The sequence below is a fragment of the Chamaea fasciata genome, unplaced genomic scaffold (genome assembly GCF_029207755.1).
Source record: "Chamaea fasciata isolate MVZ Bird 193981 ecotype frontalis unplaced genomic scaffold, bChaFas1.0.hap1 SCAF_5, whole genome shotgun sequence".
NCBI classification, from domain to species: Eukaryota; Metazoa; Chordata; class Aves; order Passeriformes; family Sylviidae; genus Chamaea; species Chamaea fasciata.
The window spans coordinates 28,576,966-28,604,594 of NW_027094090.1; the positions used below are offsets into that span (position 1 = coordinate 28,576,966).

A 27,629-nucleotide genomic window follows, 5' to 3' on the forward strand; every position below is an offset into this window, starting at 1 on the left:
CAGAGGAAAAGCAAATATGCGTTAGTGCCAGCTTCCAGATAAAGAGGTCACTTGAGTGGCTGCTGATGTACTAACACAGACTTTAGCAAAGTCCAGACACCTGATAAAAAACATTTGTGGTTAAATGATGCCAGATGCAGACTGCAAAAGGAATAGAAGCTCAGTGAACCTACTTCTTCGATTTCAAGCACAAGAGTACAAACCTTACCAGTAGTGCTTGCAGCTCCTGTGTGGAGCTGTGACCCTAACTACTGCCTCTATCCAATCCAGGAACTTCAGGGCAGATTAAAAGGAATTTCTCCAAGAGACATAATGGAAGTTACTTGGAAGAAGATTGAGGAGAGAGCTGTCTAATGGCATCAGGACGTGAACAAAATCACTTCCATACCTTGTAGCGTGCTTATTGGCCGCCAGTCTGGACTTTGTATAGTTTTGCTTAGAAGATAATTGTATGATGACCGCTGTATTTTCAGTGAAAAGAATATATTGTTATGACCACGTGTTTTTTCCTTTTATTGATAGAAATACTGAATTAGAAGGCTGGAAGAAAGCAACTGATGCTATCTTTCTGGCTCAGGAGAGGCTGGAAAATATTTATAGAAAATATGTGACAAATAGGGATGTAAATTATTTGCAGCTCATAAACAAGCCTGATCAGATGAAATATTGTTAGAATATTGTATCAGCAGAAGCTCTTGCAGCTGAAACTTTTCAGTATGATTTTTTTTTGAAAGTTCTGTAATTGATAAAATTAGAGTCTGACAGTGATTTGGGAATAGGTTAGATGATCACAACTATTCCAGCTGTATTTCTGTACTTTTGAGTCAGCAAGTGATATTATTACTGTTAAACAGCACAACATCTCAAAGGTATTGGGGAAATGTTAAAGCAATATGGTCATGCAATATTCCATACAGATATGTATAAATGTCTACATATATATAAATATAGTGACAGCTTTTCCACTAAGTTGTGTATTCTATAACAGATTTATGTTTTTCTAGTTGTAGCTGTGGGCATTGTTATTCCCTTCAGTGACTGGGAATATCTGTGTTCCCATGTGTAATAAGCCAAGTTCCATGTCTGACAACTGCTAGTCATATCTGCCATTGCTAGTAGTGAGTAATGATTGCGAGTAATGACTGCACAGGCCTTTTGCTTATCTAAATTCCTGTCATTGTGAAAACAATTTTGCAATAATGTATAATTTTTTTAATTAGTCATTTGCATTATTAACAGCCATTGAAAGACAATTACAAAAGGTAACTTTGCATATAAGATTATTTTGTTACCTAGGATACTTTTCATGAGAGATGTTAGTGATTTTTTTCTTAACAGTGGCTGTTTTGATACATAGTTGACTGGATGCCCAGTTGGAAGATTAAGTATATGAAAGCTTTCCTCAGCTGGGGCTGCCATGCCTGTCTGTTGCAACTTGTTTCAAAAGATTCACGACAGAGAACTGTTGTTAGCTTGGAAAACTTTATCTTTTACAGACATTGCTAAGTTTATGCCTTTCTTAATTCCTTACCTCATTTAAAATTCAAGCAGCAGTGAAATGAAACTAGACCTTAATATTATAAGCCCTGGATAAAAGTTTATCACATAATGATGGTCTGTACTCTGTGTTGACTGTTGTTCAGAACTAAGAATGCAAACAAAATCAGCCTTATGATGTATGCCTTACAGAAGGGTGCTTTGGATTATTTCACACCTATGTTCAAATTTGTGTGTGCCTCTGAACAGCTGTTTATCTAATTCCTGCTCCCACAAAAAATTTGTATTGTTAGGACTAAGTGACATACACGAGTATTTGTGTGTAACTAACTTTAAAAGTCTGATGTATATTATATGTGTGCTGCTGTCCCATTTAGTAAAAGATCACTGGATGCTTCTCAAAGCATCCAGTTTATCAAAGGCTGTTTTCAGTTTACACAAATTTCAGCATGAAATCTGTTGAAGCATAAAAATACATAGTATAAGCCAAGTAACAGGATCATTGCTTTGTTTTTACAGTCATTTTCCTTACAGGTCATCACTGGACTTTACTCAAGTTTACTCAAGAAAAAACAGATTAAAGACTAACACTTGGCTCAGTGATGCCATAAAATCATATAAAATACTGAAAATAATATAAAATACTAAAGTGAGAAGAGTCCCTGTAAATAAATATAACATCACCACAGGATCAGATTGAATGTTTAACATATGTTTCATCTTCCAGCTCCAACTGAAATACCTACAGATGTCAGCGTAAAAGTTTTGTCATCTTCTGAAATGTCTGTTTCTTGGCACCATGTTTCTGATAAATCTGTGGAAGGCTATCAGGTGAGTTTAGTTTGACACTGTCAATCTTCTTATTCATTTACTGTCAGTAGTAATACCCAACAATAATTCCTACTCTAGCATTCCATATCCTAGGGTTTACTTCTCTTTAGTTAGCATGTTCTGTGCAGATTTTGCATCTTGAGAAACATATTATTTTTGGTGTTATGTAGTTCATTACTAAAATAGATTAAGAAATGTATTTTTGCAATTTTCAAGTAACAAAAGCTTCCATTATTTCATGAAAGAACGTTGTCTCTTTTATGTAATTGAATGCCTATCTGTAACTTCTTAAAACATACTGAAAGTAAATGTTGGGTGTAATTTTCAACACAAACGCAAAATTGTAACTAACTCTGGCCCACTTAAATTAACAGCAGTTATTAATATATTTCACCCACAAATCCTCTAGTAAGTTGGACTACTTTACAAATGCCCAAAATCCAGTATAACAGAGACACTGCTATTGTGCAAGACAGTGATGTTTTCTTAATGGTTTCTATTCCCCACATGAATAAGAGCTTTGGGGCATCTTCCATCTGGTCCATCTCAATGGTATTACTGGTGAAAATTGTTCTTGTCCTTCTGCTGAGATGACAACAACCACAGGCTGGGTGCAATGAGAAATGGCCGTGTACTCTAGCAGGGAAGTCTTCACATCATCCATGCACAGTGGATGCTGACAAACTCTGCAGTGTACAGTCTGCTTACTTTGGCTGCAACCCAAAATAGGGGTTTGGATCTTTGGTTTGTTAGTGACTTGCTTGTGATTTAAGTTTTCAGCTACTTGAAGATACCCTCTATGTTCCAAAACAAGGACATACAAATGAGGAGTAATCTCATGGAATGAGGGGTTGTTTTTTTTAATTAAAAACTATGAATAAATAAGTCATAATTGTTTTTTTGTTTGTTTCCTTATCTCTGTTTCTGTCTCCATGAGATTTATGTAAACTTCTGTGATGCTGTAACAAGAATAGTGTCCCATGTAAAGGTCAATTTTACACAGTACAGACATAAAGTCTTCAAATTACAAACAGAGGACACTGGGGTTGAAATTAAGGCACTAGTATCAGTGGTAACTCCTAATTTACTGAGGCAGCCCACTGGCTTGCTGTCTCATAGGGATTTTGCAGCTAGAATAGGATGGGCAAATTGATGGTCATAGCTGAGATCCGTGAGCTCAGCCTGTGGCAGCGTTGCACTCCCAGGCTGGACAGTCTCCCCAGAAACTGAAGCCTTCACATGCAGAATAACCTGAGCACACACTTGGCAGGCACACACCAGGGGATGTCTGGGAATGTAGAGTGTGGCAACTGGTGGAGAGTAGTAACTGCTCTCTCTGGTGGGTAGAGCAGCAACAGGGAGTGCTGATAGAGGCTGGGATTACAGTTGTGATAGACCATGAAGATGGATGTTCAGAGTGTGGTGGGGAATAGGGTAGGAAAGCAGGACGGACAAAGATAAATGTGGAAAGTACATGGCAGGAGAACATACCCATAGGCAACCCATGTTTGGCCGTTTTTTAAAATTTTACCTTATTTGACATAAAGACATCTGAGTTGTGTCAGGGGACATCAGGGGAAGAAGGGAGGGGAAAGGATTTAGCAGGAAAGACCGGGATGAACGGAACAGTCATTAATAAAAAAACCCCAAAGAAATGTGGGGGGTCTTTGGACTGGAAAGAGAGTAACTTTTAGAAAGGTGAGATATCCTGGGAATGGACCATCTGCTACATGGACTGTGGATGTTCAGGGTGTGGCCTTGTTTTGATAGCTGTAGTGTAATTTCATCCATCTATTCCTGGAGAAATATACTTTCACAAATCTAGCATGAACTGACTGGCTTGTACATGTACAGTGACCAGCTACATTAGAATATAAATTTCTCCTTTTTTTTTTTTTTAATCTTTTTATAAGACAATCTTCTAATTATCAGGACTATTTAAAACATTCCATCTGGCTAGATCATAAACAGTCTCAAATTCCTGCCTCACAATGCTCAATATGGTATTAATTCTGAGATCTTTTTTCCCAGGGCAATCCCCAGTCTCACTCTAGTAGAAAGGAAGGCGGCAAAAGGAAAGCCCATGCTTCTCCACTGAGAATAAAAAGAAAGACTTGTGTTCCTGAAGATCGGAACCCCCATGAGTCCTGAAGGAGCCATAGGACAGGGCAAAAATAGAGAGGGTTGTTCTGGAAGGTTAAGGCCACAAATAGCATTTGTGAAGTTGCAATAAAAGTTGTGGTGGAAGTATTAAAACTGCATTATAAAATTCTAGTGACTATCTCTGGAAGGTTCTGTGTCTATTGGCATCAATAAATACTACAATACTGCAATAGTTACCTTTAAATTGCTGCTCAGGTGCAACACAGGTTAATAGAAACCATCATTCACCAGTGCACCTTCTCAGTTTCCTTTTGGTCTTCATTATTACTTGAAAATTGCATAATTGACTTTTGAATGCTAAAGTTTAAGAGGTGGGAGTACCCTGAGCAAAGAACCTGAGGTATTTCACCTGTGACACAATGCTTCTTAAACCAGGAGGAGTCAGATTTTCCTGACACTAATGCATACTGTCAGGATGACTGCCCCCATGGTGATGAGTGTGAGCTGATACATTTTGCCATTACAGAGGAGTATCCTCAACTCACACTTAAAGCAGAGATAAAGTCTGAAAACTATCTCCATCCATATAGAGAATTTAAGATTTCTGAGTTCTTACAATAGACTGCTAATAGCCACATCCTTGCAGTACGTACAGCACCAGCGACAGTATCCTTATTTCATGCTGCTTCTATGCAATAGGTGTAGGTTTATTTTATTAAACAAATTTATCTTGTTGACTGAAATATGCTATTAGCATTCTTTCTTAATGTGAATAGAGTATATTTTTGTGTCAGTCCTATGTAGAACTTTCAAGAATATGGAAGCTTTTGTTTCACAGCACTTACAGAAACAGCTTCAGTATATTAAAGTTTGAAGAGAGAAGACCATTAAAGACAGTTTTTTCCCTGATTTTAGCACAGAGAGCTGCACTAATTCATGATGGCTGAGGCATTTCTTTGCACAAATCACAACTGGCTTATTTACCAATAAAACTCTGGAGCTTGGTTGAAATCCCCTTCTGTGTCCTCTGGGGATGCATTGGCTATGGATTACCCTAACAAAGTAAATGCAGAGAACCAGAAGGCTGTCTGGGGCTACTATATAAGCTCTTAAAAGAAGAGAGAGGGGCTACTCAGTAAAGTGGGAAATGTGACCTCTGGAAGCAATGTGGCATTTAATTCCAGAGGCAAAAAAGAAATTTCCAAATTATTTCAAGAAAGTTTGAAATTATTTAAATATAAAGTGAGAAATATAGGAATAGTATGAAAAATAGTCGTTTTCTTAGCTGTCAGGGAAGTAATCTTTTTTTCTTTTCCAGGATTTGTTACAATGTTCCAAATATGTAAATATGGCTGTGTATTAGAGAAGAACTTTCTGTGTTCATGACATACAGCTCACACACTATAGGAGTAAAGTCTGCAACATCGCAGCCAAGAACAATTGTATTTAGGATTTAAATTTTATTTAATTTTTAAATTATATTACTTCTGTCTGAAACAATATATGTTCTCAGTAAAGAAATTTGCATTTTCATTCATTGTTCTCACTTGTCTTGTTTGATGCTCTGTGTTACTCTTGTATTACACCATTAGCATCCCTGTACTGCAAACGAACATTAAGATTGTAAGAAGCTTTGCAAGGCAGAGTAATTCAAAGGCTTCCAGAATATGCCACATGATTTATAAAAGCTTCATACAAAGTGTGTTTTCTATCTTTAGATAAAGCTGTTACCTAATTCACATAATAGATCATACTGAAAATTAATTAATTAGTTTTCAATGGCCAGGTAAAATCAACAACAAAGCTACTATTGGTCTTGTCATGGTTAATAAACTTTTGGCCACCTAGAACTTTACAGACATCCTTTTGCTGCAGGCTAGAAACTTGTTTGAACTTAGAGACAGAGATAGACGTGATGTTCTCTGCTCCTGATGTACACACCCTCTCTCACCTGAGTCAGCCACTTACAGTTAACACCTTATGGTGTATGGTTGCATTCAACAAGACCTGCTTATCTGCAACAGCTAGTTAATTATAATCATGTAGAAGAAACTCTGACTTGAAGATCACTATCAGACCTTCAGCTGAAATGGCTGTCACAGTCTCAGATCCATGCCAGTTTGAAACCATTCATCCAGTGGAGGTTACCACTCTACTCCTGAAGCCTGCAGAATGGACTGGGTGCAGAGCCCTCACTCATTTTAGGGTAAAGGCTGTTTACTCAGGAAAATAGCCATCTTTATAGGTATGAATTTTATGAGTGTGATTGCCTAAATTACAGTAAACTGATGTTTAGGATGGTAGTGGATGATACTTTCTAAACAGAATGCAGGACATACATTTATAGAACTGAAGAATATCTTTTTGTGCCTGCTGAAAATCAGGTGTGCATGCTGAACTTAAAAAGTGAAGCCAGTTTGGTCTGCAGATATATTGTCATTCTCCCTGCAGCAGGAAAGAGTGACAAAGGCCAGTAAGGTGTCCCATTTATAATAATCAGAGTGAGTAACCTGTAACTGGTGGGAAGGACTGTGGCAAAAAACATTGGCAAGAGACAAGCTACAAGGAGTATTTAGTTGACAGTATTCTCTGTGTAGTGGTACTGTTCTCATGTCCAAAGACATTTGAAGTAGGTAAAGAGAAATCCCCTGCTAAATCCCCTGCATCTCTTCTTATTCAACCACAGCATGTGTTCTAAGACAAAAAAGCAATATTTTTATCAATTACTGTAATTAAAATGTAAACGAGAGAAAATAAAGCCTCACGATACAAGGGTTGTACCCACAGCATTCAAAACAAAACACACCAAAAACATTATCAGAGTTTAGTCTCTGCTGGTGTAAGAAAATAATACTAAAGTTCCTGGTAGAATGCAAGAACAAAACAGCAAGAAGAAAAAGGTCTTGTTCTTTGAAGGCATTATTCAGCTCCCAGGCTTCTAGTGACTTAGCTGGGAACAAGTTAAACCACTCTGAGAAATGTTTACATTATAAATTCTACATTTATTTCTGTTTCTTTATGGCTATACATAACTTGGTTGAAATCACAGCCTGTAGAAGGAATTCTGTGCTATTGCTGTTAGATTTCTTTTAGCTGGTTTATATCAGAAAATATAGTGTAGAAATACATCAGGTTTTATAAAATCTCTTTATGAATAAATATGTTAAATTTAATCCTCCAACTGGCTTACTTACAGATTCGTTACTGGGCTGCTCATGATAAGGAAGCAGCTGCACAGCGGGTACAGGTGAGCAATCAAGAGTATTCAACCAAACTGGAAAACCTGAAGCCTAACACTCGCTACCACGTAGATGTGTCTGCCTTCAATAGTGCAGGCTATGGACCTCCCAGCAGCACCATTGATGTTGTTACCAGGAAAGCACGTAAGTAAATGAAGCGTTAGGTTAAGTATAATCATGTCCATCAACAAACATGGCTTCTCATTCATATACCGATTGTTCTCTCCTCATGTGGTATTATTGCTTCTTAGTTTGAAAATTTCTGCTAAAATTCTCCTTCCTCTCTTTTGTTGCCATGTATAATGGGGATATCTTACAAAAGGCAGTAAAGAGGAGGCTAAGATTATAGGCTCAAAGGAGGGTCATCTGCAAGCTCAGATCAGGTTGCTCAGGGATTTGTCAGCTGGATCTTGAAAAACCAAAGGGTCAGAGACTGCTCAACCTCTCTGAGAAACCCATTCCAGTCCCTGACTTACTCTGAGCATCTAGTCTGAGACTCCCAATCAATATTGTGCATTTTTGTTACTCGTCCTCCTGCCATGCTGTCCAAGAGGCTGGATCCTTCTTGATAAGCCCCCTGTTAGGACAGGAGACTCGTAGGTCCACTCCAAAACTGTCCTTCAGGGTGAAAAAGCACAGCTCTTTCACCCTTCCTTCACAAATCAGGTGTTCCAGATCCCCACCATGTTGGTATTGCTCTGTTGAACTCACTCCAGATTACCAGGGTCTTTCAAGTATTGGGAATCCCAAAGCTGGACATGATACTCTAAATGATGAGCAGTTGAGACCAGCTATTACTTAGGCATCTATATGCTGCCTTTCTGTTTAGTAAATAGCAAGAAGGATTCTGATGATTAAAATGTGGCCAACTGCCATTTTCATCACCAACAGAGCAGCAGATTCAGGCAACCTTGAGAAGTGAGTGATCTGAATTTCACCCTAGAATCAATATACCATAATAGGTTTTTTGAATATTGCTCCTGACTCAATGAGGATACCTAGCACTAGCATTGACTGAGCAATGTAAGAAAAGCATCTTGTGTATTTAAAACAGTTATCTGGGCTAAAAATGCATGCTACTAATTTGAGGATTTCTGTCAGTAAATAATGTATTGTGCAACTTGCACCTGAAGGGTTCATTAATAAAAGTCCATTTCATAAGCCTATTGTGTAAGTTATATTTAATGATTTCTGCAGTGAAGTACTTCTGTTTCTGCTGAACTGAGTTAAATGATGTATAAATGGCTGTAAATAGTTGATTAAATATTTGATCTCAATGAATAAATATGACTTATGCCACATTTCTGGGAGGTTCTGAAGGTAGCTGCATGCCAACAAATACTCATGATCAGCAACACAGTGAAGGGTAATGTTGGCCACTTCCATTCTGGCGACACAGAAAGGCAGACCCACAACGTAGCCAATGCACAAAGCCATCCAAAATTGCCTGGCTGGAGCTGTAGCAGTTCATTCCTGGAAGGAGACTATCCCTTACTCATATACATGGCAGCCTAATTTCCATTTTCACATTTTTACATGTCTTAATAAAAACACCATTGAACATTTATGAAATCTCATTTATGTGTACATTATTACACATGTTGCTTTTCAGCTCCAAGCCAACGTCCAAGAATTATCAGTTCTGTAAGATCTGGTTCAAGATACATCATCACCTGGGATCACGTGAAGGCAATGTCAAATGAGTCTGCTGTTGAAGGATACAAAGTATGATACCTGAAAATATTTTTTATCTTTATGTATGCGTCGTGTAGTGCATTTTATAGACAGTTTCGTGTCTTTGTACGTAATCAGACTTACACTTACACTTATGTATGCACACATACTTGAATGCTGAAGAGGAAGGTATCATGTTCAGCAGTTGCAACCATCCAGTAGGTCTAGGGCAGAGCCAGTGGGCTTAGTCAATATGATGAGAAAATATCAGGGCACCAAAATTCATTTGGGTGGCAAGCAATATTATGGGAAAGTTCATAGCAGTGACTGCAACAACCTTATTTCCCACATGATCACATTTATTGTCTGATGGCTTAAAATAGTGCATAGAAAAGTTTTAAACTTTGTATTTTTTCCTTATATCAGTATGCATTGTTTCAGTTTTCCTTTCCCATCTCCATGGGGGCTACAGCTCGTGGAGCATGAGTTTTTAAATTCTGGGAAGGTAGAGGAAGGGAAGGGACCTCTGCCATCATTAGATGCAGTTACTCTGTAACCACAGCAAGTGTATATACTGACTATAGGGCATATAGAAAACTTCAGGTATTAATTCCTGTTAAATGTTGCTGCTTGCTTGGCAGTAAGAAAATTATTATCATATTCTTCATTTGCAAATTTGATTGAGGAGCTGAACTCCTTCCTGGGAATTTCTAATAGTGCTTAACAGAGATTATTTCAGAAAGAAATTGGATCTTTTCTAAAGGTCCCACAAGACATATACCATCCCATTTGCAATAGTTTAACATCATCAAGAGTTAAAAATAAAATTGATTATTGTTTCATTTATGAAAATGGTCATAAATTTTATGTCAGAAAACCCAGCTGAGTTCTCGTATTTTGATTTGATGGTCTCTGCCACCTGCGTTCTACATCACTTAATTATTTCTTTTGAGTGTAAGTGCTGAAATTATTTTTCAAAAGGTGGCATAATTTTGTAACAGAAAATGAGAAAACATCGTGTCTAGATTCACTTTTTCGCTTTGTATAAATATAGAAAAAAGTTGTATTAGCCACTAAGAGTGTGTGTGAGTGTGTGTGTGTGTGTGTATAATGTTTCATATGAATAAAAAAGCATTGTACATATATAAATGTATCTTCATGGAAGTGTAACGTTTCAATGACTACATTTACTATGACTTTCCTAGGTGCTGTATAGGCCAGATGGACAGCATGAAGGCAAGTTGTTTTCCACTGGAAAGCACACGATAGAAGTCCCAGTCCCCAGCGATGGTGAATATGTTGTTGAGGTGCGAGCACACAGTGAAGGAGGAGATGGAGAAGTAGCCCAAATAAAAATTTCAGGTGAGCCTTCCCTTTTCCTTTGCCACACTTCTCGGAAATCTTGGACTGAGTGTTTTCCTCTTGCATGCTATTGAGAGATGGGCACATCCAAAATTGGAATAGTAGTCCATCAACAGTGACTGCACTGAGAATAACTTGTAGTATTTCTGAGGACTCATGGCACACACTGGACACCTCTGTAGCAGTCCAACTCAATCCTGGAAGCACTGCCAGTCTTCCAAATACTAGACTGCTTTTACTGGTGCCCCCAGATGGGCTGCCACTTCTAGTAGTGCCCTACAAGCATAACTACATGGTGCAGGCCACAGGATTTAGGTGTCAGCTTGCAATAACCCCATAGTTCATAGCACCTTTTGCCTCCATCTCATTCCTCTGTCAAATGTCGCTAAAAGGAAAATAATAGAGAAAAGGAGTGGTCCACAGTGATGCACGGACCCCTTGCCGGGGAAGTTCTGCTTCTCATTGAAAAGGGGATCTGTGGCACAAATATGGTTAATTAGCAATGAAAAACTCCATGTGCTTTAATTCAGAGTGGTCTGGATGTTGGAAAAAAATTGTGACTTAGGATAATTTAAATTGGGCTCAATGTCGACTATAAATACAAGTTCAGACATGCTCTGCACATCTCTTTCCTGTTAGTTTTTTATCTTAAGTAGTTCCTTGGCACTATTTGCTATGAAAGAGAACATATGGATAGACATCAAGGAATTGGATTGTGTCTTTGCAAGGTATGATTCAAACGCATACATTGTATTCTTGTCTTTTTAATTTAAAAAATTAGAAAACAATATTATTATTTAATTTTAAAATTTAGGAAGGATTCAAGGTCAACAATATTCTTGTCACAGAAGCAATGCAATCATTATTGTGGCTTTAAAAGAACAAAGCTTAGACTGTATTAGCGGTACTATGAGGAAAGCTGCCCATTCCTAAAGGATGGGAAACCTCCCATCTGCAGGTTTTCAATGATATATACAGCTTATATCACCTGGTGTGAAGCTCATGAGTATCACCAATTTTGTTTGTGTGAAGTTTGTATTTTGTGTATATTTTCTTCTAATGAATACCTGCACAGTTGACATTTTTTTGCCTAATTTTATTATCTGTGTTTATCTGGCTTTGGTATCTGGGCATTGTTTTCTTTTATAGCCATTGTTAGATTGAAGAGTCTTTTTGTGTCTAATACATTATTCCTATTAAGAAATGTATCTATACTAGCCACGTGACTAATCAAATGTTTAAAAAGACTGTATGCCTTGAGTTTCTCCACTATTACATTTTCATCAAGTCTTAAATAATTTCATCAACTCTTTTCTTCACCTCTCTAGCTTCTGAGACTTCCTTTAGGACTGTAGATACTATACAAGCACTGTTTCAACTCAGCTATCTGCAGAGATATTCTTGCCTCCCCACACTTAACTACTTCCAGCATTATTCATGAAAGGCTTTCGTTAGCCATTTATTACCCTGTGCATGAGGCTATGAAATTATGTTCATCTTGTTTGTCCAACACCATCTCTGAATCCTTCCTGGAATCCTTGCTTTCCAGGAGAGTGTCTCATTGTTTTCGGAGTCCCACCACAGTGTCATGTCTCTTTTTAACTTTGTGTTTAATTTTGCCTGTGACTTTGACAAAGCATAGCTGGTTTGAGTGGCTAAAGTCCCTGCGTTGTCTGAATTTTTATATGAATGTGTTGTTGTCTCTATTTGCCATTTTGGTTCCATAAGTGTTTACTTCTGCTGCTTTTGATAAAATTGCTTGGATTGTTTTCAGTCTACAGCTGTTCAGTGTGGAATTGACTAGAAATTCAGTGGCCATTCTTCAATAATTGTGTTTTGAAATCTGCTGGTGACTGAATTCTTAATCTATTTAGCATACATGTTAATTGTGTGTACCATGTTCTATGAGAATATTTTGGGGTAGTAAGTCAACCTCTTAAAAAAAGCTGAAAGATATTGTGTTGTATTGTCATACACCAGGACAATCACTTTTAACATATTTTATAAGCTGCAAAAAAGTTAAGGCAACTGCTGTCTTCTGGACATGTCCTTAGGATCTTTGTATCAAACATGCATTACAACCTGCCACTGGTGTGGTGCAAAGACTCTTTAGGTGACAGCTGGTAGATTACTTCCCAGACCAAAAGCATCATGTCAGTACAATGTCAAGCCCAGGCTGATCAGTCTTGCCAAGACTCTGACCTGTCCTAAGTATGCCTGTACAGAATTTGCACCACTGGGAGAGCTAGCACCCTACAAATGCTGGTTTGCAGAGTTTTGCACTGAACTGTCTTCCACTCTGCAGACAAGTTCTCATTCATAAATTCTACCATTCACCAGCTAGACAGACAGGGATTGTGCCTCTGGTGACCTAGGCAGAGGTAGCTGGACTCGGTTAAGGAAAGTCTGAAGAAGAGACAAAAGGCAAGGAAATCTCTTTGCAATGCATAGTATACAGCAAATTGGGCAAGAATTTCGGGTTATTTCTAGGCTGCTTTTCTGAAAAGCAGAACAAAGTATAGTTTTAACACCTACACATGGCAAATTATGTCTGCTAATTTTTATTCTAGAGGAAATCTTCCAGTAATGCATTAGGGTTTAGAATAATTGCCCCAAAAGAATGATAGTGATTTTTAAAAATTAACTTATTGTTTTTCTCAGAGAATTTCAAAGAAGAGAAGATGCGGTTTGATAGGAATGCATGCTTTAGTGCTTGACTGACCAAAATGGAAGTTACATATTTACACAGAGATGTAAACAATAGCTAAAGCAAAGCGTAAGGCATCTTACCAAACTCAGAGAGGAGTATTGCCTTGTATGACCTTTAGACATCTGATTCCAGAGTTTGCAAACATACCTAATTTTGTGCAGAAGTGAATGGGGAGAATCAAGCAGATAGGACAGAGGCTCCAAATAGCCTCTGTATATACACTGATCAGGAATGGCCAGATCTTAAAAAAGGAGTGTCCACAACACTAGTGTGTCATCCAGATGGGTTTTCCTGCTGTTCAGTGGGTATCAAATCCAAAGTAATCTACATAATATGGCTTAGTTAGGTGTCTAAGCTCCCATTATAACCAGTTGTCATCTAGGGTGTAATTCAGAATGTCAAACAAAGCCTGTAGCATTTGAGATGCCTCAGTTTACCAGGGACATCCACACAATTTTGACAGGCATGGCATGAAATACAGGGGACCTGAAGCCTTCTGGATAGGCGGGTCATCTTGGTTTGGGACGAATTCGGAAGGGAACTTCCAAAGGGATGATTCCTTAAAGGGCAAAATTCAGCGATCGTTCCCCCCACCTGTTCAGGAGATAAACTTCCTTCGAGAAAAATGGAAAAAACTGTTTATTTAACAAGTTAAGTATTTATTAGCATAAAAAATGAATAATATTAAATTTAATAATATTAAACAATAAAACCTTTCACTGTTTTGAAGAGAAGCAAATTCAGAAAGTCTTCTGTGGGTGTTTTTTGGCTCACTGAGTGTCTCTCAGTCTCTCTGGTGCTGGAATGCAGAATTCTGGGCCACAGGCATGAACTTCCAGTGGTTTTTCTGGGTTTTTGGTCCAGAGCAGGTTTGAACAGTTCCAGGAAAAGAAAAAGCCACAGTCTAGGGAACTTCTCTGCCTCAGCTAGCTAAAAAACTAACTAAAAGCAAGGAGAGGTCTAAAGGAGAGCTCTCCCACTCTCCCTGTCCATGCTGCAGGCAACATGCATCAAGAGAGATCTGAAGCTCTTAACACTGTGTTCTTGAATACAGCCGCGTAAAAATTCCGCCACTTTTCCTTCTCTCCTACTTTGCTCTCAGATCTAGCTTTAAAGGCACAGAACTTACTTCTGGGCTAAACAGACAAATGGGAATACAATTCAGCATCATAAAGTCACCCCAGGACATAGGTGGAGGCCAGACAGGACACCAGAAGACATCTTTTATCTTATATGTCAGGTTCAAGAGCACTAATGGCCCTGGGGTCCTAACATAGGAACCAAAATTGTAGCATGTTTTAACTAACAAAATTCCATTTGAAAGTCAAATGGAAAAGAAACTAGAAGTAGATTTTGTTTCTATCTCAATTCCTTGTTTAAGGGAAAAATTTCCTTTTTGTTTCCTCATCCTCTTCATCATCTCACAGAAAACCCAGTCACCTGCAAAATGGGGAGGCAAATATCCTCCAGCTACTTTGCTGTCATGTAACCAGTCAGCTTCCAACAGGATACCCTATTTTAGGTGAGAGTGATATAAACAAAGTTTACCAAACATAGCTATCTCACATGCACCTCTTTTTAGTGAACATCTTGAAAAAAAAGTTCTTATCATAAAATCACTCTGTATATGTGCATTCCAGCATACAGCTATAATCAGTGTAAAATACAGCCATGATCTTTTGTATTTTATTGGCCAGTGCCTGTTGTAAAATAAGGAGCTTGGGGTTATTTTTCAAGCCCATTATAGTAAATTAATGAGCTACACAATTTAAAATTCGTTCTTGAGTTACCACAACCAGATGAAGGTTGGAATGACTTGTTTAACCAATGGAGTCTTTTTCAACAGTGAATAATAGGCTTATCTGTTTCCTTTGAAATACAATAAAGGCTGAGATTTTTATTTTTGTCTCTTGCATGATTTTTGGATTGTAGTGCTTTGTCGTATTACTAATATTAGTGTAATCAAAACAATCTTGCAATAGTAGGAACTAAAACCATATGGTGCTTGGTTCTTTTTTTACTTCACTTGTGTAACTGCACTGGCCTCAGTGCAGGTGCTTTATGCCAGAGTAAGGAAAAATAGAATCAAGCTCTAAAGTTTTTAAAAGTTCATCCAGGGTTGGAGAGAGGGGAGGATTACTCTTCTCATTTGGATAAACACTGGGGAAGAAAGGAAAATACCATACACCGTCAGCTTCACCTATGAAATCAGGTTAATGTCTCAGTTTAAATAGTGACATGGACAAAGAGTAATTTATGTATTGTATATGCTTATAGCAAGAGAAGAAAATTGCAGTTTCTCTGTGTTCACTGCACATATATATATATACACATATGAATTCCATTTGCCAGAGGCATGTTTTAGGATCCTGAAATAGTATTTACTTTGAAGTATAGCTCTTTCAAAGGAAAATCCATAAATTTTGGCTGTACTAATTTACACAATCCTTTTTATTATTTATCTTTAAATTTTTTTTAATTACTATTTGAAAGGGGACAAATGTTTATTGCATATATTAGTGTCAAGTAAGTCAGATGGTCGTTCCCTTTTCATGTGGTATAATCACAATCTTTTGATTGTAGTTTGAAAATGTCCATCTGTTGCAAAGATTGTTGTCGTAATAAGAGGAAGAAAACACAGGTAAGAATCGTAATACTGAAGAAAAAATACTCTACCTAGCTGAAGCATGACAGTCCTCTGTTACTTGCCTTGGAACTTCTTATGCATCTGGTACAAGGATATAGCAAAAAGTTTCTACTAAATTATAAGTACGTTTCTGAAAGAACTCTCCTCTAAAAGAAGAGTAACTTTCAAAATTCATTTGCTGTTGCCTCATGACTCAAAAATTATATAGAAAATACTCAGAATGCCCTCTAACCTGGTACATACATATGCTTAAATCAACATATGTTGTTATCTGATTATTTTATAATAATTTATAATATGCTGTTATCTGTTACTTTTCTTGATTTTTCTTCATCACATTTCATTTCATCACAATTCTAATTTATTGGTATTGCCTCCTTCTGGGCCTTAGTTTGATTGAATAAGGTGACGATTCCATGTATTACAACATACCCAGAACAAGCATTTTCGTGAAAAGCCATATTCCCATTAATTACAATTTTTTCTCTTTTTCTTCTATTCAAAGTCAAATGTTGGACAGATAGTGGGAATATTTCCATATCTTGTTACTTTTTCTTAGCCTGCACTATCCTGTGATAATCCCTGTTTCCTTTCTTCCTTTCCACAGTGACTTTAATGCCCAGTTTAAGATTTTTTTTCTGCCTTGCTGAAGAGTAAGGCCAAATTGAAGCTGATCTGTCCTGTTGGACTAATTTTTTTTCTTTGATGCTTCCATGTCTATTATTTTCATTGTCTGCATATTTTTCATGTTGCTCTCCAGTCCTAGGTGCTGCTTGTTCCCACTGATCATTCCTTGTGGTGCTGCAGTACTCAGGGAGCAAAGGGAGGGAGGGAGGCTGTGCCACCATTTTGCACCTGAAGAGTTTCTTGCCCATTGCACTGTGTGGTTTTTTAAACGTGGACTATTTTCAAGTCAAAAGGAGTGACACATCTGGTATATATAGTTGGGCTGAAATTATTTGTATGAAAAATTCAGAAATCCCTATTTTCTTGAGCAAGGAGGAGTAGAATTAGAATCAGACCTCACTCAGAAATCCCCAGACATGCCAGCTGGCCAAAGAAGATCCTCTGCCTGGGTCACAGGAGAATCTCCTCATGCTTTTATTTTTTGTGTGCACAAGTTTAGAAGACCAACTTTTATTAAAAAAATATTACCAGTGGTCTTCTACTTTACTCTCCATGCAAAAGAATCTGTAATGAATATTAGTGTGTGTGAAGGGGATGAGGTATTTAGGAAATAATGTATACTTATTGACATCTAAGTATTAACCCAATGACTGAAAAATTTCTGATTTTTCTTGGAGTTCAGGTCATCTTTTCATGTTGACAGCCCAGGTTTGGGGCAGGGTTAGAGTCAATGAAAAAGAAGCCCCAGCTGCTGCCTGCTAACAATGCCAAGGTTCCAGGTGCTATTGCCAGAACAAAACAAAATGTTTCCTTGACTTTGAATTTTCAAGTAGGAGAGGATAGACTAACACCATGGAGTGGAAAAACCACCCAGATCATCAGCAGCAATTCAAATATGCGTTTCTTGGGGTAGTTGAAGCTGTTCCCCAGATGCACAGGAAACCTTAGCACAGCACAGAGGATGGGCAGATGGACAGACAGATTTGTTTCCATCCTATACATATACTCTGCTGCAAAAACAGTAAATCACAGAGTTGTGAATCACTTCATAGTGCCTTTCTTGAAAGGTTTATGGCACAGGCAAGAGGAAAATTTCCTCGTGCACAAACAAAGATTTCCTAGACAAGGGAAAGTTGGACGCATGATTTAGTAATGATGCCAGTGATGCAAGATAAGTATATTATAATTAGTTCAGTTATTTTCCATTTACCATGAATAGGGATAACAGAATTTAAATCATGTCAGCTGATACTACCTATTTCTTTTGCAGTAGTCTTTCATGAAGACAGTACTTCCAGCTGGGACAAGAGCAATTTCTTTTCAATAGCCAGTTGAAAGAACAGCAAACCCACTTCTTTATTTTATGCAGTTTAGTTTAACCAAAAGAAATTGTTAGTCTCCCCTGTTTCTCTTTTTTTGTTCTACCTGAGTAAATATGAAAACACCGAGAAAACAGATACAAATGAAGCCTAATAATTGATGAAGAAACTAATGATTGGAACAGGCAAAAATCCCTTCATTTTTTTCAGGTGACCTATTTTTTTTGCACAGTAGTGGATAAACTTAGACACAAGGAGAAACAGAATATGAGAAGGCTTTGCAATTAACCTTTCTCTAGTAAAAAGGAGAGAGAAAAATGAGACAGCCTAATGGAATATATAGGTGTTTGGATCCTGGACCAAAAGGAGGGTATTATTTACAGGAAAATGGGTAGGAGTTTGGTCATTCTTTCAGAAAAAAAAGAAATCTGTTTTGCAAAACAGACACAAAGGCAGACTGTCCTGAATGAGTTTTTAGGTTGTTCGTAGAGTCACCAGCAAAGTATCAGCAAAAGCAGATTTAATGTAAAAATGAAACCATGACAGAGTTTGTTGGCAAGGTTCACTCTTCTACTTACTAGATAGACAAAACACATAGAGAAAAATCAGAACAGAATCTAAAATCAATTGGTCTAAAATTCAAATCAACATAAAATTACCGACATAGAGGCAGGGAATGGAAAAAGGTATGGATGGGGAAGGGTAAAGATAAAAAGGAGTAAGGGAGACTCTCCGATTGTGTCAAAAGGTTTCAAGGGGACCCCCTTACTAAACTTACCCTTGAACTTGACCAATGGTTTAGGCCTACAGGTTTTAGCAGCACTTAATCAAAGCCTGACTTGAACAATTTAAGGAAAGATTCTGTAGAATTTACTGTAAGCACATCAATAACTCTCTTACAGGCTTGACTTAAGAATCTAACATACTTAGAAAACTAAGGGAGCAACATTCACAGTACGTTTGCTATGGCATATTCACACTCAAATACACACAGACCTAAAGGAGTATGTGAATAATTCCCGTTAAGTTCAGGGAAGAGCTCATGTTGAATGCATTTGCATCTTCTCTACAGGCAAAGGGTTGAGCCTCAAGGAGTGAGATTATCAGGCTCTGTCATTGGCATTCATCAGCAGTCCTCTGAGCATAGCAAACTTGAGTTTCCTGGCTCTGTGAGGCCCCACTCAGAGGGAGGTTGCAGCTTGCTGTGATCCAGGAGAGCTCAAAGGTCCTTTTTTTTTTTCACAATGCAATATGAAAAGACACTGATATTGGGAAAAGGGCCAAAAATATCATATATAAAGATAAGTAGCATTTAAAGAAAATAATGATGCAACAAATTGTCACAAAAGCTTAGGAAATACATCACTGGTTTAATGCCTGTTTCATTTAGGTTGATTTCATTTCTTTTGAGCATATTTGGAAGATCGTTGCATACTGTTCAAGATGTCAGCAAAATTTAGGATCTCCTTTCAGAAGTGTAAAAGCTTCATCCTGGATGTTGTGTGATTGAGATGGCAACAGAGAATTTAAAATACTAATAGAAAGCTGTGGATTAGTGAGACTTTACAAGGAGTTCCTGTGATACGTAAAGATCTTGCTGAAGGAAAAGCCATCCAGCAGTTCTTCTTTTCATTTATTCATACAGATAAACAACCACTTGTGTGAAAAAGGCTCCTGAGAATAGGAAACAGAAAAAAGTTAGTTAACTGCATGCATTGTATACAGATTTTATTTGATGTTAAACTATGTTCTGAATACATGTTTCTATAGATAGTTTAGTCCTAAACTTTAAAATATCAACAACAGGAATTCTATACCAGACAGTAGTAAAGCCTGTGCAAGATTTCACTATTTTTGCTTGGGACTGTTGAGGGGAGGAAAAAAAAAACAAAAAAACCACAACAACAACAACAACAACAACAAAAAAAACCACAACCCTCAAAACCCACAAAAAACCGCCACAAACCACAAAAAACAGTCAAATTTAAGGACGTGTTTTGTTTATTTAAAAGAAATGAGAACTCTTGATATCATTTCACACATGGTGCATTAGGGTGGTAGTTGGGTCATGTGGTGCTGATTTGGTTTTGACACTTACTTTGATGGCTTTGGTTTGCAATTTTTTGCACTGTGGATACATGAAATGCTAATTGAGAGGAAAGATCACACATTACAACACTGAGGAGAGAAAGAATCTTCAGGCACTACATATATCCAGCTCATACCTGGCCAGACTTCAGAGAGAGCCTAATAATCCTTCTCTTTTAATTTACATTCCTGTGTTTATTTGTACACGTCCATTAAGTCTTTATCTGGCATTTCTCTAGCTTTTCAAGGTTGCTAAAACTGACAGATCACAATTGCATTACTGCACAGAATTGCATCTTGTAGTCTGTTCTTAGGCAAAACTTTTCTTTCATTCATAAGCCACAGGAGTTTACTGGCTGTCATGCAGTGGCAAATAGCATTTCCAGTAATTGATCCAGTATGGGTCCTTACATGTAGGTCAGTAATCTAGCAAGAAAAAAAAAGATTATCTGTTTAATGTGCATTTATCCTGCTAATGTTCTGTTAATGTGCTGTCCAAGGGTAGGACTTGCTTTATTTAAGAAAGCTGGTAAATACATCTCTGCAACAGTGCCTAAACCTTGTAAGAACTGCCATAATGAGGTGAATTGCTAACTATTCTGGACTCAGTAAGCACATCTCAGGGGAAGATTTATTATTCCTTTCTCTTTGTAGAATAGCAACATGCAAACAGATGTTTCCTCATACTTGCATATCATTCAATTTCACTCAGCAACCTTTTTGTCTTGTTTTCCTCTATTAGAAGTGTTCAAAATATTTATTTTGTTCCTTTCCTACTGCATTATCTTGGTCTGACAAAAGCAGAATACATTTTCTCTGGATATTCTTAAAACGCAAAACCTGATTTTTTTTTTCCCCTATGGCTTCATTCATTAAGAACCTCTACTTTGATACTTAGGAATAAAAATGAAATATTAATGTGCCTCATAAATCACGAAAAAATAAGATGAATGTACCCCTTTACTTTCACAGTTTGTCGTGCTGTGCTTGTTTTTAGGCCTGCTGAAACCACTGCTGTTCAGTCTGTGTATTACCTTCTCAGTGTGTTTTTCTTCATTTAGCATTTTCTGGAGAGCTGTCCAGTGGGCCTGTTGCAGCAGCACCTCAGGACTGTCACCACCAGCTACAAGCACTTCTGTGCTTAGTGTTCAACAGCAAGCCTAGCAGTAAGCTGGGTCCTGCACTGCCCATCTACCATCCTGTTACAGACAAGCCCTCTCTGGGAGGAAAGAATAGCCAGTTCTCAGGCTCCTTTGGCCCATCTCCAAGACTGACAGCCAGGCACAGCTGGGCTGGGTTATTTTCTCACATAGTTGCTTCTTAACAGGGAGCTGGACCATCACAACACAAACTGCTTAACAATAGCAATTCTTATTTCTGTTTGCCAGTGCGAGTCATGTAAAGTTTGTAAACGGTAGATTAATATTTTATGTCTTAAAATATTTGTTTAAGAAATAGCCTTGTGGATTTAACAGACATAAATGCCACACTGCTAAGAAGTCAGCCATCTGGACTTTGTAATCTGGCAGGTAAACAAACGGACTAGGCTCTTTGACATCTCTCAGATTATTGCTGTTCATATGAGCATTAACATTTCCAAAGGTGTCTCTTTGCTTTGTCACATTTCAAAGACTCCATTAATTTTGTTTTCACATGCTTAAATATTTATTTTGACCTTTTGCCTCCTGGTATAATAACCTCCTGGTTACTCGGACTGGCCAAATCAAAATATACTGATGTGTCCTGAATGGCCTTGTTTCTTGTATAAACTTGCTGCATAAACAGGCAGCTCTTGCAGAAGAAAAGAGTGAGTCCGCCACCATACTGTACAAGTCTCTTTGTTCATTTCAGATTATCCTTGCAGGTAGGGGCTGTGCTGAGATATGCCAGCTGGTTTCCAGCCTCCATACTCTGTTAACTTCAGGATTATTCCCCCCACTACAAGTAGTGCTGAAGTGGGACCAAGTAAGACCAATTTTGTGTTGTTTTCTGTTCGATGCACAGGTGCTGCTGTTGGAGTACCAACTCTGCTCCTGGTCCTAGTGGTGCCTGCCCTGGGTGTCCTTGCCTGCTCGGGATTCTGAATGTAGCTGGATTCACCTTGTCCTCCACCTAACACAAAGGACTCCCTATGAAGATGAGGACCACGATTCTTTTTGATTCCTGTGGCACCATCCTAAGCCAAATAAATTACACTTTAAAAAGAATTACCCTACCGATTTCCTATGAACTTTAAGAGGACTGAGGCATCCAGGAACTCCTTCATAAAGTAAATCAACTTTTGAACGGCTAAGAAATATTTTTAACTTGTTCCAATATGCCTTATGAAACACTTATGCTGATCTGTGACAGTTGCATGATTCGGTCCAATGGGGCAAGTTACAGTGTTAAAACCCAATAACATAGGCTGTACAGTGAAAGTAAAATCACCATACGTAGGTGCTTTAACTTGAATAACAAATTGTGAAATATAATAGAGATTGAAATGTTGATTGTATGTGATAAATGTAAGAGTACTACGTCTGTCTGTACTATCCTATATGTTTCGTGTACTGCATATTTTTGAATAGCCCCGTCATCATTTATTGAGATTACTGGTTTTTAGAGAGACAGTCAAAGCAAAAACATTTCATTATTTTGAGCTATATTTCTTGAGGTTATTGGATAGAATTTGAAGGAATTGAAATAAAAGTCAGTGATAAGGATTTTTTTGTTTTAAATATATTCAGAACACCCGAAAAATGGATAGCATGCTCAGCTTAAAGGAATTTACCTGTGCTTCACTGACCCGAGATTTATTATATCCTTTTCTTAAAAGAATTCTGTTGAAAAATTCTGTTAAGGTGATTGTTGCTGGTTTTGGGAGTCAAATGTCAGCTTTCAGGGAAGCAGCGTAATGTACTGGTTTTGATTTAGTCTTATTCCTATTGTTATTATTAAGGTAGCAATATAACACTTAGGAGTTTGGAGATGAAGTCCATGCTAAGATCAGCCAAGTGGACCATGAAATGGTAGGAAACGTATGTTATTTTTTAAAGTGAAAAGATTTAAAATATAAAAAAAAGAAAAAAAGATATACAATAAATGGCAAAAGCAGAGTAGCACAGTAAAAAGAATTATTATATTTACATTTTTATGCTGCAGACACCAGGTGTTACCTTCCTGTATTGAAGGCGTACATTTGGGAGAACTATATGCTTTTTCAAGAACTTGATATTATTCTAATGTTCATAGTGTTGTAAATAAGAGTTTTAAAGTTCTGAGACCATTTCTCTATTTGATAGAGTACTGGATGATCCAATTGTGTGTTAGTACGTGAAAGTCAGATCCCAACTGTTAGTCAAAGCTACATGTTTACTATGGCCTTTTCAAAACGGGAACTCTATTAGAGATAGAGAATGTTTTTGTTCTGACTGTGTCTAGAGCGTTTCAGTGCTGGGTTTCTCTGTTGGTTTGTTTGGGGTTTTTTAAGTTGTTAAAGAAATGCACATTCCTTTCATTTTCCATGGAGTGCTGGGAATTAGTTTGAGTGTGAGAGATGAAGAAACACAGTGATGTTGAATCAGCTGGCTCAAGTAATAGTGCAATGTCTGATGCTTCAAGAATTATAAGCTTTGAATCATATTTTATTAGCACAACCTTGCTAGCTACTTAGAAATAGATTTTATCTTTTTAGAACTGATACTGTAGAGGTCCGTAATAATATTTACATGAAGCAAGGATAGGTCTATTAATAATTTACACCCCTTTCTTTTCTTTGTATAATTTTGTACTATATATTTACATGTAAAAGTGTAGAGTCTTCATTAATAAATCTCAATAATACAGTTTAAGTTTAATTTTAACTATTTGTTACAAGATGAAAATTTTTTAAATAGGCAAAAGTGGTAACTCCCCTATAGAGGAATGTCAAAGTGTCAAACACTACTGAGTTTCATAAATTGTGTAATTATTTGAAAGAGAAATGAGCTGTCTTCATACATAAGAAACTTATATGCTATAAGCCTTCTGTACAAAAAAAATGTGTTCTATTGTGTTTCATTTGGTTTTGTTCTTTTGCAGTTGACTCATTTTTATATAATATACAACCACAAGTACATCTTTTGCCAAATGCATGATTGCCTTTTACTTTTCTAATACATGGTGTAAGAAGCAAAAACTGTTTCATTGTTGCATGGAAGTGACCTGGGAAGGAAAGACACTTCTCTATTTTTAAATCAGCAACATGGATGAAGTAGGTGTCACATACTGATCAGATAGTTGAAGACTTTTCTGTTTCACGTAAGTGTAAATTTGACTGGGACCTTCAAATTGTTGAAATTGTCAAGAAAAACTAACTAATGTATCATCTGCTTTAAAATGCAAGGTTCTTAATTAAAGTTTATATAGATAGACATATTTGTTGTTTCTTTATATTTCAGGAAAATTGATATTGCTATTATTTGATACTGATGAATATTGAACTGGTTTTTTAGTTCCTTTTTATCTTTTCTTTTCAAATGAGTAGAACAGGACTGTGCTTTGTCCTTTTTATGAATGAAAAGTAAATGACAATTAAATAAATGTATTAATGTTACTCAAAGTATTATAACTGTCTTTTGAATTGGAGGTTTCTAATTTCATAACAGTGATGTGGTAATCTGTGATAGTAAAAGTGTGGATAGAATGAAGTCCTGTGTATCCCTGCCCTGCCTTCTTGTGACTACTACTGGAGTTAAGGAGCTTTTCTGGATGATTTGCTCTGATTATAGGTGATACAGATAGAAAGATTTAAAATCAGCAGCAGAGAGCATCCTGAGAGCTTTTTGGCACTTGTGGAAGCAGGAGCTAACTAAGGAGAGTATTTTTTCAGGCAGTATTTTCTCTTCCAGTACATATATATATATATATATATATATATATATATATATATATATATATATATGTCACGATTTAACCCCAGCCAGCAACTAAGCCCCAGACAGCTGTTCATTCACTGCCTGATTATGAGTAGAGAGTAAATCAGAAGAGTAAAAGTGAGAAAGATCATGGATTGAGATAAAGACGGTTTAATAGGAAAAGCAGAAGCAGTGCACAAATGCAAAGCAAAGCAAAGGATTCACTCACCTCTTACCATGGGCAGGCAGGTGTTCAGCCCTCTTTCCCTGCCAGGGAAGCAGGGATACGTCATGGGTAGCGGTGACTGGGGAAGACAAGTGCCAGGCCTCCAGCTGTTCCCTACTTCTTTCATCTTCCCCCAGCTCTATATGCTGAGGATAGTGTCGTATGGTCTGGGATACCCCTTTGTTCAGTTTGGGGCCAGCTGTCCCGGCTGTCCCTTCCCACCTCCTTCTGCACCCTTCTCCATTTTTCCAGAGATGATTCATTTTTCCTTTTAAATTTTCTGTCACTGGTTCCTTTTGCTTTGCCATTTAAAAATTCTTCTTATTTCTGAAAACAGAAGAAAGGAGAATGCGCAAAAGTCCTCATGAATGGAAAATAAAAAATGCTGTTCACATCTCAAAGAGAAGTAGCACTGTCCTCTTTTCTTTTCTTTTCTTTTCTTTTCTTTTCTTTTCTTTTCTTTTCTTTTCTTTTCTTTTCTTTTCTTTTCTTTTCTTTTCTTTTCTTTTCTTTTCTTTTCTTTTTCTTTTCTTTTCTCTTCTCTTCTCTTCTCTTCTCTTCTCTTCTCTTCTCTTCTCTTCTCTTCTCTTCTCTTCTCTTCTCTTCTCTTCTCTTCTCTTCTCTTCTCTTCTCTTCTCTTCTCTTCTCTTCTCTTCTCTTTTCTCTACTTTTCTCTTCTTTTCTCTTCTTTCCAGGCTAACACATTCATCTTTTTTCCTCAATGCCAATCAACCAAGTCTGAAGATCATAAAAAGACACATGAAAAGTACCTCCTTCACCTTAGTTGGTCTTGACTCTGGTTCATTCTCTTGATTAATGTTAATGATACTGGAAACTATGCCAATTTTTATTCTCCAAAACACTTAAAAAGCTCATGATTTAGGTGGTAACCTCAACAGGCAAGCCACAGTGAACACTGACGGTTGGATTCTTCTGGTCTATTTATAAAAAATCTGATCTTTCTTTAATACCTGATGCCTTTTGTCTTTACTGTGTTGTCACACCCACCATCTGCTTCACAAAAAGATATGACATAATTTCTTTCTCAAAGCAGGCAGCAGCCATGACAATGTATAATATCATCTACTGGCAAAAAGGCAAATCCAAACAGCAAATACAAAGATACTGACTGGGCATCATCCCCTCACGGCTGTCATGGTGCAGCTATTTACCTGTTTTACCTCTGTCCTTCAGTTATTTGATGCCTGCAGAAAGCAGCACATAGAGAAGTGTTTCCATTACATTCAGATAGTCCAGCTCAGGCAAGTTTAGTGGCATGCAGCTCCAAATGGGCACATGCTATAGGGGTGAATGGCACCAGGGGTCATTACCTGATTGCAAGCTGATCTTAAATCTATCCAGAAATACCCAGAGGGTGTGGCCCCAGGGCAGTGGAGACCACACAGGCAAGCAGAGCTGTTCTCCTCAGAGCACAATGCCTCTGGCCAAACATGGTAACAGTGCCCTGGCCTCAGAAACGATACATCCAGCACACACCACTGAATTCTCTTCAATGGGAGGAGAGAAGCAAGTGTCTTCCAGCATAAAGGTCCATAAGATGTTAACAGGGAGGATTTCAACATCCAGCAAGCCCTGAAATGAAGAGCCTTTGGAAGTGCACAGCAGCTTGGACCCACATGCGAATAACTGTGCTAGCTGCGCATTGACGTTCATTTCTGATTCTCACAGGGAAAAACGTACTAAAAAACATCAGATTTCCAGAGGCACTAAACTCAGGGAATTCTTCTCATCCAGACAGCTCTCAATGAACTGCTGCCTAGCAGTTGCCTGCAGTGTGATAGCACTCATGGGACGTGGTAGGTGAATTGGAGTAGTGGAACCAAATGGTGTTTCCAAGCTGCTCAAATATTGTACTACCCACACCATTCATTAGGCACTGTTCATGGCCTGTGCTTCTCCCAGGACTGGTTTTCAGATGGCACAGCCCTGAGCCACGCCAGAGCCTCTGGCAACCACTTGGCAGCGGAAGAGTCTGTGTCCTAGGGCTGGCACTACCAGCTGCAGGTTAGGTTTGTTAGTTTTCAGTTTAAAATCTTCAGGATTACTGTAGGTTCTACAAAAGCTTGGTCCTTGTTACTAATTTATCTCTGTCTGCAATTCAAAAGGGAATGGAAACATGCACAGGGCTTTAGAGAAAGACTCTCTGTGATGAGGCTATTGCTGACCCAGCTTTTGAGCTTCAACATTAAACTGCTATTATTTGTCTTGTGAGTCTATGACAAACCAATAATATTTATGAAGTCATATATTGTTTTCTCTGTCCAGAAGGTTTTTAGCTATAGATACTGAGAAATGTGCATGTCGGATCTCTGTGACAGGACTGAAGCTGGTAATTATGGATCCTTATTTAACTGTATTTTGACAGAATAATGCATATCAGACTCCCAATGGATCTACCTGTGGCTCGA

General features: G+C 37.7%; 1 protein-coding gene across 1 annotated transcript in view; it reads left to right on the forward strand.

Annotated features, from left to right (window-relative positions):
- CNTN1 (contactin 1) overlaps positions 1–24,775 on the forward strand; it is a 200,348-nt gene extending 175,573 nt beyond the window's left edge. Inside the window, exons 21-25 of the mRNA XM_066183095.1 lie at positions 2,225–2,328; positions 7,628–7,814; positions 9,283–9,395; positions 10,550–10,706; positions 22,102–24,775. Coding sequence (XP_066039192.1) covers positions 2,225–2,328; positions 7,628–7,814; positions 9,283–9,395; positions 10,550–10,706; positions 22,102–22,181 — 641 coding nt within the window. The 3' untranslated portion in view covers positions 22,182–24,775. The remainder of the gene's footprint in view (positions 1–2,224; positions 2,329–7,627; positions 7,815–9,282; positions 9,396–10,549; positions 10,707–22,101) is intronic.
- The last annotated feature ends 2,854 nt before the right edge of the window (positions 24,776–27,629 follow it).